Here is a 19,810-nt window from a genome sequence, read left to right on the forward strand (position 1 = left end):
CATATATTATACATAGAATTACAATTATTGTAACATAGCAAAATAACTACAGAGAATTTCTATTTATATTGACAATTGTAGCTGTAGTTGTTGAGCAGTGATATCCAAACTTGTCCAAAGAGCAGGATGATTATTGAAGAAATTAAATAAAACTAAATTATAAATAATATGTAAATTTTAATTAACTTTTTACAAAATAAAAATTGCTTTCCAGGTGAAATGTTAATGTTTATTCATTGCTCAGATGTTAAGCTTTCAAACATAATGGTTCATTGTTATAACATTTTTCATCCTGGAATAGAACTGTTGCCAAATAGAAATACTATTTGAACAATCAGCTTTGTAAGGTTGGGATAACTTACAACTCAACATTTTGAAATGACTAAACATCTTGATAAGAAATTGACTTCATTATTTCTAAAATTGGTAACTTCTTCAGATTTATTACTTAAATTCACTAGTGAGAGTGAATATTTTCAATATCTATTGTTTTGTTTTCTCTTGTGGATAAAAATATTGTCCATTTCAAAGCATTATTTTATTAATTAACTGATTTTTAACAAATACTTGAATATTTTCTGATTAACAAGTTTTTCTTTCTCACACAGTTTTAAGTTTAGGTCAGCAAAATATTTTGTAGTAACAAAAAGTGATAGATCATTTATCCATTTGGATTCTTCTAAATAAGTAATATTCTTTCACATTTTTTCATAATTTTTTTCATCTTAGAAGTGATTTTGTTCTAATATTTCCATTCTGCTTAGTAAACTAACATGACTAAAATAAGTATCATTGAGTTCTAAATGAAAGTCTTTGAATAGTCTATAGTTGAAGTTGTTTGATTGTATGAAATTTATAATTTCAGCAGCTTTTTTCATTGCTTATTTCATTTCTAATTTTTGAAAACAGAGATGTTTAATTATATTTTTTTTCATGTTAAATTTTATTGTGTTATTGAAATATTTGAAATATCAATATATTTTATATAGTTTTACTTCTTTAAAAAACAAATATTAATAGGTAATTTACTATTTTAAACATAATTCTAAATTTTTTCAACAAAATCCTGAATATAAATAATAGATTGTTTTAGTGGTTAGTGGGACAACGTTAAACATGGGCTGTGAGCCATATGTTTACCATCTTTGCTGTACAATATAGCTGATGTCATTGTCAATGCTTTAGAGTTATTCCATTATTCCTGTCTGCCTTTGGAAAGGCTTTCATTTGATAGTATATTAATATCTTAAATTCATTAAACAGTAATTAAAAGCAAAATGTAAATCTTAAATATCTGTCCCAGTATTTCCAAAAGATAATTTTTAGTGATTTGTATGTATTACAGAAAATATATAACATTTCTGAAATTGGGTGTGTATATATATATATATATATTTTCAATATTTATATTATGAATATATGATAATAATAAATAGAATAAATTAGAATATTTAAAAACAAAGGCTTTGAGTTACTGAAAATTAATGTTATCATAATAAAAATTTTTAAAATTGTATTTGCATTTTTGAATTTTGATTTTAAATATGTAATATTTTTTATTTTAATTAGACCTGGTGGTATTCCTGCAAGAAATTCCAAAGGAGAGAGATTATTACTTTTTCTGGGTATTATCGATATTCTACAGAGCTACAGACTAAAAAAAAAATTGGAACACACATGGAAATCGATGTTACATGATGGGGTATAAAAATCATTTTATTATATTTGTTGTAAAATTTATTTTAATGAGCTATATTTATTAATTTAGATATCATTTTAATATTAAGTTTTTTATATAAAAATTTTTTAATATTAAGTTTTACAGTAGAGCATCGTTTATCTGAAAGTCGGTTATCCGAAACGTCATTTATCTGAAAGAATTCCAATTGGCAAATTTAAATTTTCGCTAGTGCTGTGGCGCTGCAATCTTTGGCTATGTTTTGGGCTACTCCAATATTTTTATGTGTGTGTATGTGTTTTAGCTGGCAGCACTGTCACTTTTTTGTGGTGTTTTTCTGAGGACTGTGTGTCATGCTGAATCGAATGTTTTTGATTAGCTTCTAAAGAATAATTTTTTTGTTTTTATATTTTTCAATATATTTATTTTGTTTGTAAAAAATAAAGAAATAATTTTTAACGATACAATAGCCATGATTATTATTTTAAAAAGTTTACATTAGGCTTAACATTGATGAAAATTCAACGCGAAGTGACATGCAACGGAGAAAATTTTCAACATGGGATAGGTTAATATATTTTTTCATACATAATCGGTTATCCGAATAACCCCAGTCCCCAATTGATTCAGATAAACGACGCTCTACTATATATATAAAAATTTTTTAATGTTACAGTTTATAATAATAATTGTTTCCTTGTATCAAAAAAACATGGTGAAATTCAGCATTACTGTGATTATAAGTTCATAGAAATTTTAGAATTATTGAAATTCTTGTTCTTGCATATTTATTGCTTTATAATTTTAAATCTATTGCACTTTTATTTTTATGATTTATTATATTATGCTAAAATTGATTTTACATGGCTCTGTAAAAGATTGAAAATCGATGACAAATGCTAATTACTCGAATATTTATGATAAAATAAGATAAGCTGAAATTTCTTTCTTTCAAATCTGATTCATGTCTACATTTTCCCTTATTATATTTTTTTCATTTAGGGTGCAACTATACAGATGTGAGCAAGTGAGAATATGTGGTGAGAAGAGATGAGACGCGATAAATATCAAACCCTGTCAGATATGTGTGAGACCAGAAATTCACTCTCACCAGCAATATTTCTCTCTTGTGCATGGTTTTCCTTTGCTAGAACTACAGTAGAGCATCGATTATCTGAATGTCGATCAACCGAAACGTTAACTGAAAGCGTTCCAGTTGGACTGTGTCCTGTTGAATTGAACGTTTTTGATATTAGATTAACTTTTAAAGTATAATTTTTTTGTTTTTATATTTTTCAATATATTTATTTTGTCTGTACAAAGTAAAAAGTAATTTTTAACGNAGTTGGACTGTGTCCTGTTGAATTGAACGTTTTTGATATTAGATTAACTTTTAAAGTATAATTTTTTTGTTTTTATATTTTTCAATATATTTATTTTGTCTGTACAAAGTAAAAAGTAATTTTTAACGATACAATAACCACGATTATTATTATAAAAATTTTCATTAGGCTTTACATTGACAAAAATTCAATGCGAAGTGACATGCAACAGAGAAAAATTTAAACATGGACTATATTAATATACTATTATTGGGATATACTAATATACTATATTAATAATGTATTTTTTCATACATAATCAGTTATCCAAACAACCCCAGTCCCCAATTGATTTGGATAATTGACGCTCTACTGTATATCACTCACAACCTCTTACTTGCTCTAAATTCATTTCTGCATAGTTGCATCCTTAGTCTGTCTATCTCTTTTGTGGTCAGTTTCTGACTTTTATCAATTGAACTGGAAACAAATTTCTTCTTTGGATAGTGTATAGTTTCTGCTATTTATACATTTAACATGTCAAATACTGAAGTATAGTTTGTTTTATTCAAATTCTTCATTACCATAGCTCTGTCTCCTTATTTTTTACTTTGTATTGATCAATTATTACAAAATACTCTCTAGGAAATTCATTTTTGTAGTTTGAATTCTGCTCTCTTCTTTTTTCTATAATAAAAGTTGACGTACTGCATATGATCAAATTGTCATCTTGGACAAATCTGATCCATCAGAAACTTTTATTCAGTTTACACAAAATCTTATAGCTGTTTAAAATTTTGTTAAATGCCTAGATTGGTGCAGAAATTTTACAGTTAAGCATGTATAAATGAATTTACTGTTTTATATATGAAGATTAGGAATTTATCATATAAATTTCTTATATATAAATGCTGTAGAATATTTTTACATTTGCTCTTGCAATAAAAACACAATTCAGTGAAAGATTAGTCTTGAATTCTTCACAGTTGAATGTGTTAATTATGACTATGATATCAAAAATTATAATATATATATAGATATACAAACCTTTGGGAAAAACTGTCATAAATTTTTAATTTTATTATTAGTTTTCTAACTTTATATGAAACTTTAGTTGCTGTTTATATAGGTCTTCAGTATAAGAACAATTGTTCATATATATCAGTTATTGTGAATTTACTTTTTGTAACTAATTTTATATCTGAATGTAACCCTCATAAACAAAAGTTAGACAATATTTGCTCTATATTATATATCGATATTAAAAAAGTAAATACTTGTTTATACTGTATTGTGTTTTGTATATTTTGTTAGTACATCATTATTTTGTAGTGGGCTCAATTTGACTATTAGATTTCTATTTGCTGGTTTTTTTCACTTTAGTCAGATGCTATGGGCAGTTGCTCAAATTGCAAAAAAATACTTTTTTATTTGTAGTTTAGATTTTTTTTCTAAACTATGGGATTTAAGTTGGAATAAAAATAAAATTTCAGTTAATGAAGTGTGACTTATTGAGAGTCTGTCTACTTACTGCATAAGGGGAAAAATTTTATTTAATTTTGTAATGATTTTGAAGTTAGTAGTTCATGTTTTGTTTTGAGGATGAACTGTTATTTTCAAAGTTAATTATATCAAAACTGTTACTGTTTTAAATAAAAATGTTCAATCTTGTATTATATAAATTTTTATTGAATTTGATATATTATTATATCATTATAATTCTTATAAGAAGATTATGATTAATTTTTTTTAGTTTATTGTAATAGTGTTGGTAGTGTAAATCATCACTGTAATATTTAATGTCATATGTTTCATATATGTATATACAGAAAATTTTTATGTTGTAATAACTTTTGGATAAAACATGACTACTATATTAGATATATTGAAGGCTTTCAACATAATCTTATTACAATAAAGAAAGAAAAAAAAATGTTTTATTTAATTCTAGAATAAGCTTTACAAGAAAGTAGCAAATATTTAATATAACAATTAATGTAAATTTTATTAGAATTTTAATTTAAATAGTTTGATTAATTTGATTTATAGAATTTATATTTCATTACATGATACTAGACTGATTTTATCAATAAATATATTTATTTATTGATATGTATATTTATTGATAAAATCAGTCATGTAATGAAATATAAATTATACAAATGAAATTAATCATAAATTTTATTTTATAACTAAATATGAAAAATAGTAAGGTCATCTTGCTATATAGGATTTTTTTTTTAATGAATAGGTTTAAATGTATTAAGATATGACATTTTTATGATATAAAGGATAATTTCATATAGTTTATATTTGTTGTTATAAAATATTTATATAAATATATTTTAGTCAAAGTTCTTAATTTATTCTTTAATTTTTTAGGATACAGTGTCTGTTCATAGGCCAAGTTTTTATGCACAAAGATTTCAGGATTTCATGGGAAAAACAGTATTTAAGAAAATTCCATCACGTAAGCGATTTCGTTACAGTTGAAAAAAATCGACAGGATATTCGTAACATAACCAAAACCATCACAAATATGAAGATTTGACATTTTATCAATTACTTTGTAAATTCTTATTTCTTGTCAGAAATTATTTCTATAATCAAGTCTATTAATAGTAGTAATAATTTGATTAGTCCATACATGTATTTTTAAATGAAATCTAGATAACTATGTGAAACTTGTACATAAGTATACTCGATATTAGCCATGATCTATATTTTCTAGAAGTATAAAAAGTCTTCGTACAAATATTCCAAATGTCCTTCCAATGAATGGGTGCCAATATTTCAAACATAATTTCATTATAACAAGAAATTTATATAATCTTCATGAAATTAGAAAAGGAATTTAACAATTTATATACATAATTTTCATAAAAAGAAAGGAAATGATTATAAGCAATAATTTTTACATTAATTATCACTAACTATGATTATTTAAATTATCAAATTTAAATCAATATTTAATAATTGTTCTTAATTATTGCTGTTTTAATATTATGTATTTTATATATATTTTTGATTTATGTATATTTACAGAAAAACGATAACTAATTATTAGAATGTAAATGATTATTATTGAAAGTTTACCGTATTTAATCGAATGCATTTCCTGTCTTATATTTATATACAATATTTTATTGAAATAAATTTAATCTTAACACATGTGTCTGTATTCCTTTTATATAATACTAACAATACATACTTATATTTTACACTAGTTTATTTATTTCTTTATTTAGTAATTTATGAATGATTTTTTATTGAATGATTTATGAAATTTATAAAACTTTTTGATTTGTGATTGACTGATTTTTTTTTTTCCTTCTTTATTTCTTGTCGAGTATATTTTGTTGAAGTTTAACTAAAAGGGAAATGTTTTATGTTCGAATAAATACGGTAATTTTATACTATTATAAGTTTAAAATATATATTCTTAAATATTTTATAAAATAAATACTAATAATTTTTATTTTCTCTGAATAATTTGATTTTATTTGCATGTTATACTGTACATTATTTTAATTAAAAAAATTTTTTTAAATATATATTATTATTTAAAGGGGGAAAAAAGCATGTGTTTTAAAAGAAAATTTAATAATAAAGCATGATATTTTATTTTAAAATGTTTTATTTTGCTATGTATTTATAGAATTTGAGTTTTTAAATATAATGCATTTTTTTTTCATTTCAGTTTTTCTTTGCATATCTAAATTTTAAAAATTAGAATGAAAATTTAACTAACTTCTAGTAAATCATATAATGCTTGCTTAAATTTTACTAGATACTAGTTTAGATACTAACAATATGATTAAAATTATATTTTATTTATGAATTATTATAGAATATGTAGGAAACAATTAAATGCAATTTTTAATAAATGCTTTTCTCCTTACAACGCTTGAAATTACTTTTCACTATTTTATGTAGCATGAAAAAAATTCACATATAGTTTGCTTCATATTTGTTTATTCCCAAATTAAAAACCTAGTATGTTTGTTAGTCTTTTTGAATTAAAAGCATGATATTTAATGTCCTTAGTAGATCCTTAAAAGCATGAATGCAGTTATTAGTTTGGATACTTTTTTATTATTTAAATGCTTTTGAAATTTTTTAACAGAATGAAGCAAGTGCAATTTAATGAATATATTTTTCAAAATACATCTAGCTCTAGCATATTACATGAAATAAGTAAATCTTTAATATCAGTAACTATTTGAAATTAATTTAATAAATCATTACTAATATTTTTATACATTTACTTTAGTAATCTGAATAATTATATTCATAAAATTGCTTTTGTTTTATTTATTGATTGATGATACAAGCTTGATTCCCAAATGTTTATTTCACCTTAACTATCTGACTCTATTAACCTGCTATTCTTCCAATAACACTAACTCTCCTTGCTTTATTTCCATATCTCCTAACCCAGTGGATCTACCTGAGATCAAAGGTCCCCACCGCAAATTTAGAACCCTGGTCTCTAGTGTCATAGGTATGAATGATTTCTTCTTCATCATGATCCCATTTGTCATGTTGTTTGGCTTTTGTCTGGCTTGTCACGAATGATTTCTTTTAATATTTCACTAAAATGCTGTTACTTTTTGTGTACACATTTTGCTTTTTGACAGTACTCATTTAATCCTCAGCATGCACTGTGAAGTCACCAACAATTTCAAAATCCTTGGCCACTTATATTTTTTTTATATTAAATTCACTACAAATGATAAATTTATAATAAAACATTTAATGATTCACATAAACTTCACTTACAGTTTTGTTTATTACATTGAAATTCAGCAATAATAATTGCGTGCTTATCTTAATTTTTTTATTGTACCATTGCAAGCAGCATTAATAATAATGAAAATTTTCATTAATGATAACAGTATTAGTATTTATAAATTAATATAAAAAACTTATAATTATTTCACCATAAAATATATAAAAATAGAACTAAACTAGTTTTTGTGCATGAAAATTTAATTAATTTTTTTTATTTTGTTGCACTATTGTTGTCTTCATTGCTTTTGATTTAATAAAAAAGAAGTGCTTTAAAATATGTATTTAAAAAATGTTCTATAAAGCATTATTAATCAAATATTTTCATTTAATTTAATATTTTAATAAAATCTTAAAAATTTTCAGACATAAAAAGTTAAATAATATATTAATTACTTAAAAATAACTATTTAAAACAATGAAGTCAGATTAATTATCTGATTCTTACTTAATTGTATTGTAGAAAAATACATGAAAAATCAAGTTTTCTTTCCTTTCTGACTTACAGAGGATAAATAACTTCAAAATTCTAAAATATGTTAATAATGAAATAAAAATTAAAGTTAAAAGAGGTGAAAGTTGGTTTAACTTTGTAGAGAAAAACACTTTATTACTTTGTTAAATCCCTTAAATGCATTTTGCCAAAATAAGCCTGATGGAAAATTGTCAGAGTTTAAACTGTGCTGAAAACCCTACTGAGGAGGCCTAATATTTTTGGTGAAATGCATTTAGTGGATTTAACAAAGTAATAGTGTTTTTTTCCTGCAAAGTTGGTTATCTTTTACATCTTTTAACTTTGATTTTTATTTCATTATTGACGTAATATTTTAGAATTTTGAAGTTATTTATCCTCTGTAAGTCAGAAAGGAAAGAGAACTTGATTTTTCATGTATTTTTCTACAATACAATTAAGTAAGAATTATTAATCACTTATNATAATCGCTCGTCTGTGGCGCCTCTGTTGTGCTTATCAAGTTTTAACTTGTTTAGGTTGACATTATGAATATCTGCATATTTATTACGTAAGTTTAATTACAGCTATTTTTTAAAATTTTGTTAACTTTTAAGAAAAAAAGAAACATTAAAATGGAAGATAAGAAGGTGCATTTTTGACATCTTATGCTTTATTATTTCCAAAAAGGAAAAAATGCAACAAAAACTCAAAAGAAGATATGCTGTATATGGGAGGATGCAGTTACTGATCGAACATGCCAGAAATGGTTTGCAAAATTCAGGGAGGGAGATTTTTCTCTCGAAGATGCACCTCGGTCAGGACAACCTTCAACCATAGAAGATGAGTCTGTAACGGCTTTAATTCAAAATGTTCGGCATAAAACAACACGAGAGATAGCCGACATGTTAAAAATATCCCGAACATCTGTTGTCAGACATTTGGCTAGCCTTGGATACACTTCCCATTATGATGTTTTGGTTCCCCATAAGTTAAGTGAATGAAACCTTATTGAGCGTGTTTCTGTATGAGATTCACTTTTAAAATGCAATGAAGATGATCCCTTTTTAAAGCAATTAATAACAGGTGATGAAAAATGGATCGTTTATAACAATATTCAATGCAATAGATCTTGGAGTAAGCCAGGTGATCCTTCAGTGCCACAACCTAAAGCTGGTTTGCATCCCAGAAAAGTAATGATTTCACTTTGGTGAAACTGGAAAGGGATTCTTTATTATGAGCTTTTACCCAACAATCAAACAATTAATCCAATAAATACTGTCTCCAACTGGATGAATTAAAGGCTGCAGTGCATCAAAAACATCCAGAACTTGCAAATTGACAGGAAGTGGTATTCCATCATGATAATGCAAGACCGCACATATCATTAAACGTGCAAAAAATTCTAGATTTTAACTGGGATGTTTTGAGTCACCTTGCATATTCTCCAAATATTGCTCCCTCAGACTATCATCTTTTTCTTTCATTGCAGAATAATTTAAATGGCATAGAATTTCAATCTCTAGAAGGTATCAAAAATCACATCGATAATTTCTTCAATCAGAAACCCACCCAATTCTACACAGACGGAATTATGAAACTACCCATCAGGTAGAGTAAGGTTATTGAGCAGAAGAATAAATACATTGTGGATTAAACATTTCTATTTATTTCAAAATACAGTAGAACATTGATTATCCGACTCAACTGGGAACTGGGGTTAGTTGGATAATTGAAAAAACGGATAACTGAAAAATATGAAAAAATACATTATTAGTATAGTATATTAGTATATCCCATATAATTAGTATATCGCTATTAACCTACTTGCGTTGAATTTTCATCGATGTTAAGCCTAACAAAAACTTTTTTAAAATAATAATTGTCGCTATTATATTGTTAAAAATTAGAAAATTAAGCCTTATTTAAATACTGGCTCCCTTTCATGGTCGAGCCAGTGTTGCCAGCTAAAACATGTAAAAAATAATATTAAAGTAGCCAAGACATAGCCAAATACTGTAGCGCCACATCACTAGCAGACATTTGAATTTGCCGACTAGAATGCGGTCAGATAACCAATGTGACGGTTGATTGGGGGTCGGCTAACCAATGCTCTACTATAGTATATTTTATTTCTTTCTAAAAACCAAATGAACTTTTAGTTCAACCCAATATATTAATTATTCAATTAAAAAATAGTTTTCATCTATTGAAAAAAAATTTTTAAATTAAAAAGCAGCTAAATTTTTAAATATCCCCATACTTTTTCTTATTGCTGTTTTTTTCCCCTACTTTTGGAGGAATTTCATTTATTGCATATTACTACTATATCTTCAAAATTTTTCTAATATATATTTTGTTATTCATATTAAGATCTTTATTTTTATGATGGTTAAATTTTTATGTACTTATATTTGTCACATAAATTGTAAAACTAACCAATTTACTGATTTTATAACATTGTAATAACTACTGAATATAAACACACACTAACCAGTAGCTAAAGTATTAGTATAGTGTTTAATAGAAGCAAATACTTTATAGCTATTCCATATATATAAATTTCTAAATACAGTAGAACTCCAATTATTTGAATTGATTCATTCTTCAGGTGATTTGGATTGTTGAAAATTCAGATAAGTGGAGTAACATGTAAAAAATGAATGGCGTGAGGTCCAATTTCTTTCACTTTTAACTTACAAAAAAATGAAATTACAGGGTCGCAGCACAGTACTGTACTGTACATGTAGTGTATGTATTTGTTCATCAATGTGTGAGTACCATCCTATTGATCACTTGAATCTGTCAAAACAAATAAGTGCATGGTGTAAGAGAACTGCAGTGTGACATCAGTGGGAGAGAAAAAGGAGAGCAAGTGGTGGCTGAAATAAATGGAGTTCTGCTGTACTATTTACTGAGCTTTCTTACATTCATTCTTTTATAAGCTAAAATCAGTTTTCATAGAAGTCGAAATTAATAGTTTTAATATATGAAATGACACTCTCCTTGTTAAAATTATATATATAAAATACATTCTCATAAGTATAAATTTCAACTATAACAAAAAAGAAAAAAAAAAATTAGTAATTCTGTATTAAAAGAATATTTAATAAGTGATTAATAATTCTTACTTAATTGTATTGTAGAAAAATACATGAAAAATCAAGTTTTCTTTCCTTTCTGACTTACAGAGGATAAATAACTTCAAAATTCTAAAATATGTTAATAATGAAATAAAAATTAAAGTTAAAAGAGGTGAAAGTTGGTTTAACTTTGTAGAGAAAAACACTTTATTACTTTGTTAAATCCCTTAAATGCATTTTGCCAAAATAAGCCTGATGGAAAATTGTCAGAGTTTAAACTGTGCTGAAAACCCTACTGAGGAGGCCTAATATTTTTGGTGAAATGCATTTAGTGGATTTAACAAAGTAATAGTGTTTTTTTCCTGCAAAGTTGGTTATCTTTTACATCTTTTAACTTTGATTTTTATTTCATTATTGACGTAATATTTTAGAATTTTGAAGTTATTTATCCTCTGTAAGTCAGAAAGGAAAGAGAACTTGATTTTTCATGTATTTTTCTACAATACAATTAAGTAAGAATTATTAATCACTTATTAAATATTCTTTTAATACAGAATTACTAATTTTTTTTTTTCTTTTTTGTTATACTTGAAATTTATACTTATGAGAATGTATTTTATATATATAATTTTAACAAGGAGAGTGTCATTTCATATATTAAAACTATTAATTTCGACTTCTATGAAAACTGATTTTAGCTTATAAAAGAATGAATGTAAGAAAGCTCAGTAAATAGTACAGCAGAACTCCATTTATTTCAGCCACCACTTGCTCTCCTTTTTCTCTCCCACTGATGTCACACTGCAGTTCTCTTACACCATGCACTTATTTGTTTTGACAGATTCAAGTGATCAATAGGATGGTACTCACACATTGATGAACAAATACATACACTACATGTACAGTACAGTACTGTGCTGCGACCCTGTAATTTCATTTTTTTGTAAGTTAAAAGTGAAAGAAATTGGACCTCACGCCATTCATTTTTTACATGTTACTCCACTTATCTGAATTTTCAACAATCCAAATCACCTGAAGAATGAATCAATTCAAATAATTGGAGTTCTACTGTATTTAGAAATTTATATATATGGAATAGCTATAAAGTATTTGCTTCTATTAAACACTATACTAATACTTTAGCTACTGGTTAGTGTGTGTTTATATTCAGTAGTTATTACAATGTTATAAAATCAGTAAATTGGTTAGTTTTACAATTTATGTGACAAATATAAGTACATAAAAATTTAACCATCATAAAAATAAAGATCTTAATATGAATAACAAAATATATATTAGAAAAATTTTGAAGATATAGTAGTAATATGCAATAAATGAAATTCCTCCAAAAGTAGGGGAAAAAAACAGCAATAAGAAAAAGTATGGGGATATTTAAAAATTTAGCTGCTTTTTAATTTAAAAATTTTTTTTCAATAGATGAAAACTATTTTTTAATTGAATAATTAATATATTGGGTTGAACTAAAAGTTCATTTGGTTTTTAGAAAGAAATAAAATATACTATAGTAGAGCATTGGTTAGCCGACCCCCAATCAACCGTCACATTGGTTATCTGACCGCATTCTAGTCGGCAAATTCAAATGTCTGCTAGTGATGTGGCGCTACAGTATTTGGCTATGTCTTGGCTACTTTAATATTATTTTTTACATGTTTTAGCTGGCAACACTGGCTCGACCATGAAAGGGAGCCAGTATTTAAATAAGGCTTAATTTTCTAATTTTTAACAATATAATAGCGACAATTATTATTTTAAAAAAGTTTTTGTTAGGCTTAACATCGATGAAAATTCAACGCAAGTAGGTTAATAGCGATATACTAATTATATGGGATATACTAATATACTATACTAATAATGTATTTTTTCATATTTTTCAGTTATCCGTTTTTTCAATTATCCAACTAACCCCAGTTCCCAGTTGAGTCGGATAATCAATGTTCTACTGTATTTTGAAATAAATAGAAATGTTTAATCCACAATGTATTTATTCTTCTGCTCAATAACCTTACTCTACCTGATGGGTAGTTTCATAATTCCGTCTGTGTAGAATTGGGTGGGTTTCTGATTGAAGAAATTATCGATGTGATTTTTGATACCTTCTAGAGATTGAAATTCTATGCCATTTAAATTATTCTGCAATGAAAGAAAAAGATGATAGTCTGAGGGAGCAATATTTGGAGAATATGCAAGGTGACTCAAAACATCCCAGTTAAAATCTAGAATTTTTTGCACGTTTAATGATATGTGCGGTCTTGCATTATCATGATGGAATACCACTTCCTGTCAATTTGCAAGTTCTGGATGTTTTTGATGCACTGCAGCCTTTAATTCATCCAGTTGGAGACAGTATTTATTGGATTAATTGTTTGATTGTTGGGTAAAAGCTCATAATAAAGAATCCCTTTCCAGTTTCACCAAAGTGAAATCATTACTTTTCTGGGATGCAAACCAGCTTTAGGTTGTGGCACTGAAGGATCACCTGGCTTACTCCAAGATCTATTGCATTGAATATTGTTATAAACGATCCATTTTTCATCACCTGTTATTAATTGCTTTAAAAAGGGATCATCTTCATTGCATTTTAAAAGTGAATCTCATACAGAAACACGCTCAATAAGGTTTCATTCACTTAACTTATGGGGAACCAAAACATCATAATGGGAAGTGTATCCAAGGCTAGCCAAATGTCTGACAACAGATGTTCGGGATATTTTTAACATGTCGGCTATCTCTCGTGTTGTTTTATGCCGAACATTTTGAATTAAAGCCGTTACAGACTCATCTTCTATGGTTGAAGGTTGTCCTGACCGAGGTGCATCTTCGAGAGAAAAATCTCCCTCCCTGAATTTTGCAAACCATTTCTGGCATGTTCGATCAGTAACTGCATCCTCCCATATACAGCATATCTTCTTTTGAGTTTTTGTTGCATTTTTTCCTTTTTGGAAATAATAAAGCATAAGATGTCAAAAATGCACCTTCTTATCTTCCATTTTAATGTTTCTTTTTTTCTTAAAAGTTAACAAAATTTTAAAAAATAGCTGTAATTAAACTTACGTAATAAATATGCAGATATTCATAATGTCAACCTAAACAAGTTAAAACTTGATAAGCACAACAGAGGCGCCACAGACGAGCGATTATGTAAATACCCGAACGAACTTTTGGTTTAATCCAATACATTGCTCTTTTGATCCTTATTACCTACCATAAAACTCAATATGCTTACATAATATTATCAACTTTTATTGGATGTACATTTCATAAATACAGAAAAAATTTAAAGTATATGTTATTATGTTTGCCAAAATCTGCAAAATTCACAGTGAAATTCATCAAAGAAAAATTTCCACTGTCAAAGTAAGTATATTAGTCTAATTTGCAAAAAGCTATTGAACCTGATAATTTTTTAACACAGTTTAAATTTATTACACAATACATTTTTGCATTATTAACAAAGAAAGTAGAAAAACTAAATAAAGTGATGACACTATATTGAAGATTAATCAATAGAAAAAATAGAGATGAACTAATACAATTTACAATAAGTTAGATTAATATTATAAAAAGTTTCAGTAGAAAATTAAATTTACACAGTTTTGTTTAATATAAAAAATTTAAGTATTAATATATAAATTGTTAGTCAAAATCATCGGTTTATAATTTTTTTTAATAAAAAAATGTTAAATTGTCAGAATTTGACATTATTTTTATGAGTTAAACATTTATTAAAACAATCATTTTCATCCATCTGAAGAGATGTTTAAAAGGTTTTAATTAATGTTGATGACCTATACAATTAATTTGATTGTTGAAATACAGGGTGATTTAAAAATCATGCATGCATGTTAGGAATCTGTTTTATTTTGTGAGGTTAATGTACAAAAATACAGGAAAGTAGTAAAAACAAAGTTTATTATCTGATCTTTAAGACAAGCAAAACCAAATCATGTTATTACAAAGTACATTTGAAATGGTCTTGTTCACAAGTACAAGCATGAGCTCTTTTTACCATATTTGATGCCATCTTGTGAAGCACTTGAAAAGTGATTGTTGTTATAATATTTCCCTTCAGTTCATCTATTTGTTTGAATTATTTTTATACATCCTCAGATATCCTCAGAGGATAAAAATCAGGGTGACAAATCTGGTAATTGTGGAGGCCACAAACCTTCAGAAATAAGATGGTCACCAAAGAATTCTTGCAGGAGCTATAGAATCTGGATATTTCTGATGAAACTCTTCTGCAAAACATACATAAGAATGTTTTGCAGAAGAGTTTCATCTTTTTTTTCCAATTTTTTCCAGAAAATTGGGAAAAAAAGATGAAACTCTTCTGCAGTGAAAATCCATTGTTTCTGGAAAAAAATATTTCACTTTCTCATTAAATAAAGCTATATTGCAGCCAATTTTATGACTTACACACAAAAGTCATAGTTCCTATTAATAGTCAGCAATCACTGAATTGTCTCATTTTGTTGCAGGAGACCTAATAAAATTAACTTGACACAATTTACACAAACTAGTATTTTGACATGCAAGATTTTTTGATCGTCCTGTATACAGTGTGTCCTAAAAGTCTCCATACATTGACACAAATCAAGCTCACCAGTGGCCGAATAAATAAAACCATTGAACACTGGTAGTTGATCATTTGTTCATGTCTGACTAATGGACTGGCCACCATGCAGTCAATGTTCTGGGTTTTCTTCACATTTCTAACATCTAAACAGAATTCAGTTTCCGCATAGAAAGTCCTGCTAGCAGGACTTTCTATGCGGAAACTGAATTCTCCGCAATGGGATTTCCACAAAGTCCTGCTAGCAGGACTTTGTGGAAATCCCATTGGCAGATCACCCACGTGTTCCGTTGCCTTACTCTGTCAATCTACTGATACGCATCTTAATTCTGACATTTTAATGTTTTATGAATAAAGTTACATTTCACCTTTGTATGTATGGAAACTTTTGGGACACCCTTTATATATAAATATAATATATTATTTCTGTTTGAATATTATAGAAAATAATTTTGAAGATGGATGTAAAAATATATTATAATCTTAAAACAGAATTAATTCAAACTAAACAAGAAATACTTTTAAGGCTATTAACTTTCCCATGTATTTATTTTTACAGTTTTAAAATTAGTGGAAACATGTTTATGATTTATCGTGTTTATCTTTACAGCATTACCTCAATTATATCAATATTAAACTATACTTGATAGTCACAAGTATATCTGATATTTTCCATGATATATCTGATTATTTTAATATTTAGTTTGTTTGAATTAGCATCAGCAATATACAGTACATGTGTATATAATGCATAGTATAGAGTTATATTTATTATTTTTACAAAATATTGAAAAAAAAAATTAACAACAACAACCAACATTTATAATTGATTTAAGAATTTCAGCAAACCAGTTTACAAATTAAATTTTCAAGAAATTTACAAAGATATAAATAATAAAGATTATTTTTTAAAATTTTGAAGATAAAAATTTTAAGTATGAATGCAAAACAAAAATTTGAAATGTTTCTGCATTAAAAGTTTATGTTTATGAGAATTTCTTTAACATTTTGTTGTTAATAATAAAAAATTATAAATGTTTTCAAATTATTAAGGTATTATTGAAGTATTTTTTTTAGAAAAGATTAAGGTATTTAAACAATTGAGAACTATCAAGAGTAAGCATTGTTAACTGTAAATAATTAAATTTAAAATTACTACATAAATTAACTGATTATCTGAGAGTTAACTGAATTTTCAGTTAATTTAAAACTAAAATTTTAATATTTATTTGAACTAACTCCTTATATGAGACCGAATTTATTATCTAGACAAATAAATTGAAAAATTAAAAAAAAGATTGACTTATATCTTAAAAATAAGAAAGAATATTTCTTAATTAGTATATTTTATATCCTATTCAAAATACTAATACCTGTAATTATTACCTTTTGGTAAGAATATCATTACAATGTAATGAGTATATTTATCATTCATATATAAAGAATATTCCATAACATTTGCAAAAGTAACTATTGAAAATAAAAATAAATTACTGTTAAAAGATGAAAAATGGTCCTAAAATGGAACAAAAATATGTTATTTTTATAATAAAATTGAATAATTATTACTCAGCTTATTAAATAAATTTTTCACAACTATATTTAATATAAAAAATTTATTCATATGGAGATTTGTTTTAAAAAAAATAATTTTAAACAAATATTAGCTATAATATTTGTAATGTTTCTTAATGAAATGATGTTTTGGGTTTGATATAATGAATATTACGTCATTACAATCAGCATATTTATAAATTTTCATTTCATATATAATTATTATATGATGACTCTTTGACTACTGGATTCATTCTTTTGGAATGTCATCATTGTGTTAAATTTTAAAAATTTAGTACCTAGAATCAATAAAAAAAAAATTGTGTATGGGGTTTAAATTTACTCTGTGCATTTTTCATAAAATTAAGAATATAGCAACATCTAAAACTGTTATCTGTAAATATAGTCAAACTTCATTTGTATGTTTTTTTTTAAGGGAATTGAGGAAAATATTGTATGAGTAAGAAAAAGATTTGTTGTTTCACTTGCAAAATCGATTAGGGTTTTTTGTATACGAGATGCTGTTTTTGAAAACAAGCAGATATATCAGGATGAATTTTTTTTGTAACTTAAATTTAAAATTGTCAATTCAGAGAAACTTACGTTTCATTAGACCAATTCAGTAAACGAGTCTCTTACACTTAGCCTAAATATCAGAAACTATCATCGTGTTTAAAAGTGTGAACTGTGAAACAGCATCATTTATGAATGAAAATACTTTTTTACAAGAAATTTACTATTATATTTCATGTTTAAAGATTTACTTTAAATATTCAGTTGCATTAAATCAATATGAAAAATTACTAAAATATTTAAAATCTAATGCTAATGTGTTCTATTTTAGATAAGTTAGCTATTCATTTTACATTGCTCTTGATGATAATGGTGATAATTATAATTGAATGATGAAAAAGATATCTTCATCTAATTTATGAATGTAATGTTTCTGAAAAAGCTAAAATGATATGACTTTATCTTTTACATATTATATATTAGTTGTAATAAATATTAATACAGTAGTGTCTCATAATTAGCATGTGTTGGATTACTGGGTTTTGTATGTTTGTACATACTGAACTGTAAACTCATTGATTCATCTGTTTGTTTATTTATATTAATCATAATTGACTGTTTTGCCAATAGCAGATGCAACAAACTAGCAAATGACAGTATACATATACTACTATACTGTACATCAATCTTGTCACATACATAAAGTGGTAACATGAAAATTTCACATACACTTTCCTGTGCTGTAGCGTTGAATTATTGGATACGTTGGACTGACAAGTGATGGACCTCAGAGACTCTACTCTATTAATAGAAACTAAGTTTAAAACTCAAATACTTGATAAGATCAAAACACTTGGCCTCAAAAAATTTATGAATTTTTAAAATAGTTTTATTCAACTTCTTTAATTTGATTAAACATTTTTTGAAAACAAAATAACAACAACTTGCTGGGATTATAACAGAATCTGTTAATGCCAACTCAAAATTTCAATTAATATTAATTTGTAACATCATTATGTGGCGAAGAATATAAATTAGATATATAAGTATTCCAAGTTGACTTGAATTTGGTAGCCTCACATTTCCCTGTCTACTATGTGATACAATGATGACGATCCAATGAATGACACAGAGGTAAACAAATCAAAATTTTTATTGGGTAATTATCTTTGAATTAGGTTAGATGTTTTACATATTGTATCAATTTGTAAGCTATAGTAATTGGTAAAATTTTCCATTACGGGTGTAATTAATTGATCTGCATCAGGATTGGCTAACATAGACAAAGACAAAATATTGTCATTATATAGTATAAAAATGTCACAAGAACATAGATAACTCAAATCCAAATCTTAGCTTCTACCATCATAAAATGTGGTAGAAGCTATTCAGCTAACAGGGAAAATACCACATTCTTGTCTTCTGTTGTTTTGTAATAAAAGCAAAGATTAATTGTTAAGAATCAGACCATAATGTCTTAAAATACGCTTTGTATAATGCATTGTCGAGGTGCTTTTGCACAAACTGAAGTACTTATAATTGAAGACATCAGTGGAAGAAAGTGATAACTGACATAACATTTTAATTTTTTTTTTTTTTCTTAATGTCTGGAGGCCTACACTGTAGTTAATAAAGGTGATTTTGTCTAGAATTTTCACTTACAGAAACTTTAACTTCAAATTTCTCTCAAAAACTATATTGGTCTATTTTTGCAAAATCACTTATAAGTGTTACTTTTCTCTTTATTGCTAACTGTTGGTGAGTAATAACAATTATTTTATTTGTTATTTAAAAAATGTTTTAATTACTAACCTATCTATTTAA

The 19,810-nt window shown here is 26.1% G+C and overlaps 1 protein-coding gene across 2 annotated transcripts in view; it reads left to right on the top strand.

Moving 5' to 3' along the window:
• Positions 1-19,810, top strand: part of LOC111622167 (phosphatidylinositol 4-phosphate 5-kinase type-1 alpha-like) — a 95,147-nt gene that overhangs the window by 55,214 nt on the left and 20,123 nt on the right. Inside the window, exons 12-14 of one of the 2 annotated variants that reach the window (XM_023364509.1) lie at positions 1,570-1,702; positions 5,383-5,470; positions 7,442-7,504. In XM_023364509.1, the coding sequence (XP_023220277.1) occupies positions 1,570-1,702; positions 5,383-5,470; positions 7,442-7,504 (284 nt within the window). The remainder of the gene's footprint in view (positions 1-1,569; positions 1,703-5,382; positions 5,471-7,441; positions 7,505-19,810) is intronic. The other variant, XM_023364516.1, reaches the window with a different exon arrangement.

Source organism: Centruroides sculpturatus, unplaced genomic scaffold (genome assembly GCF_000671375.1).
Source record: "Centruroides sculpturatus isolate CEXI.00-Female unplaced genomic scaffold, Cexi_2.0 scaffold14, whole genome shotgun sequence".
Lineage (NCBI taxonomy): Eukaryota > Metazoa > Arthropoda > Arachnida > Scorpiones > Buthidae > Centruroides > Centruroides sculpturatus.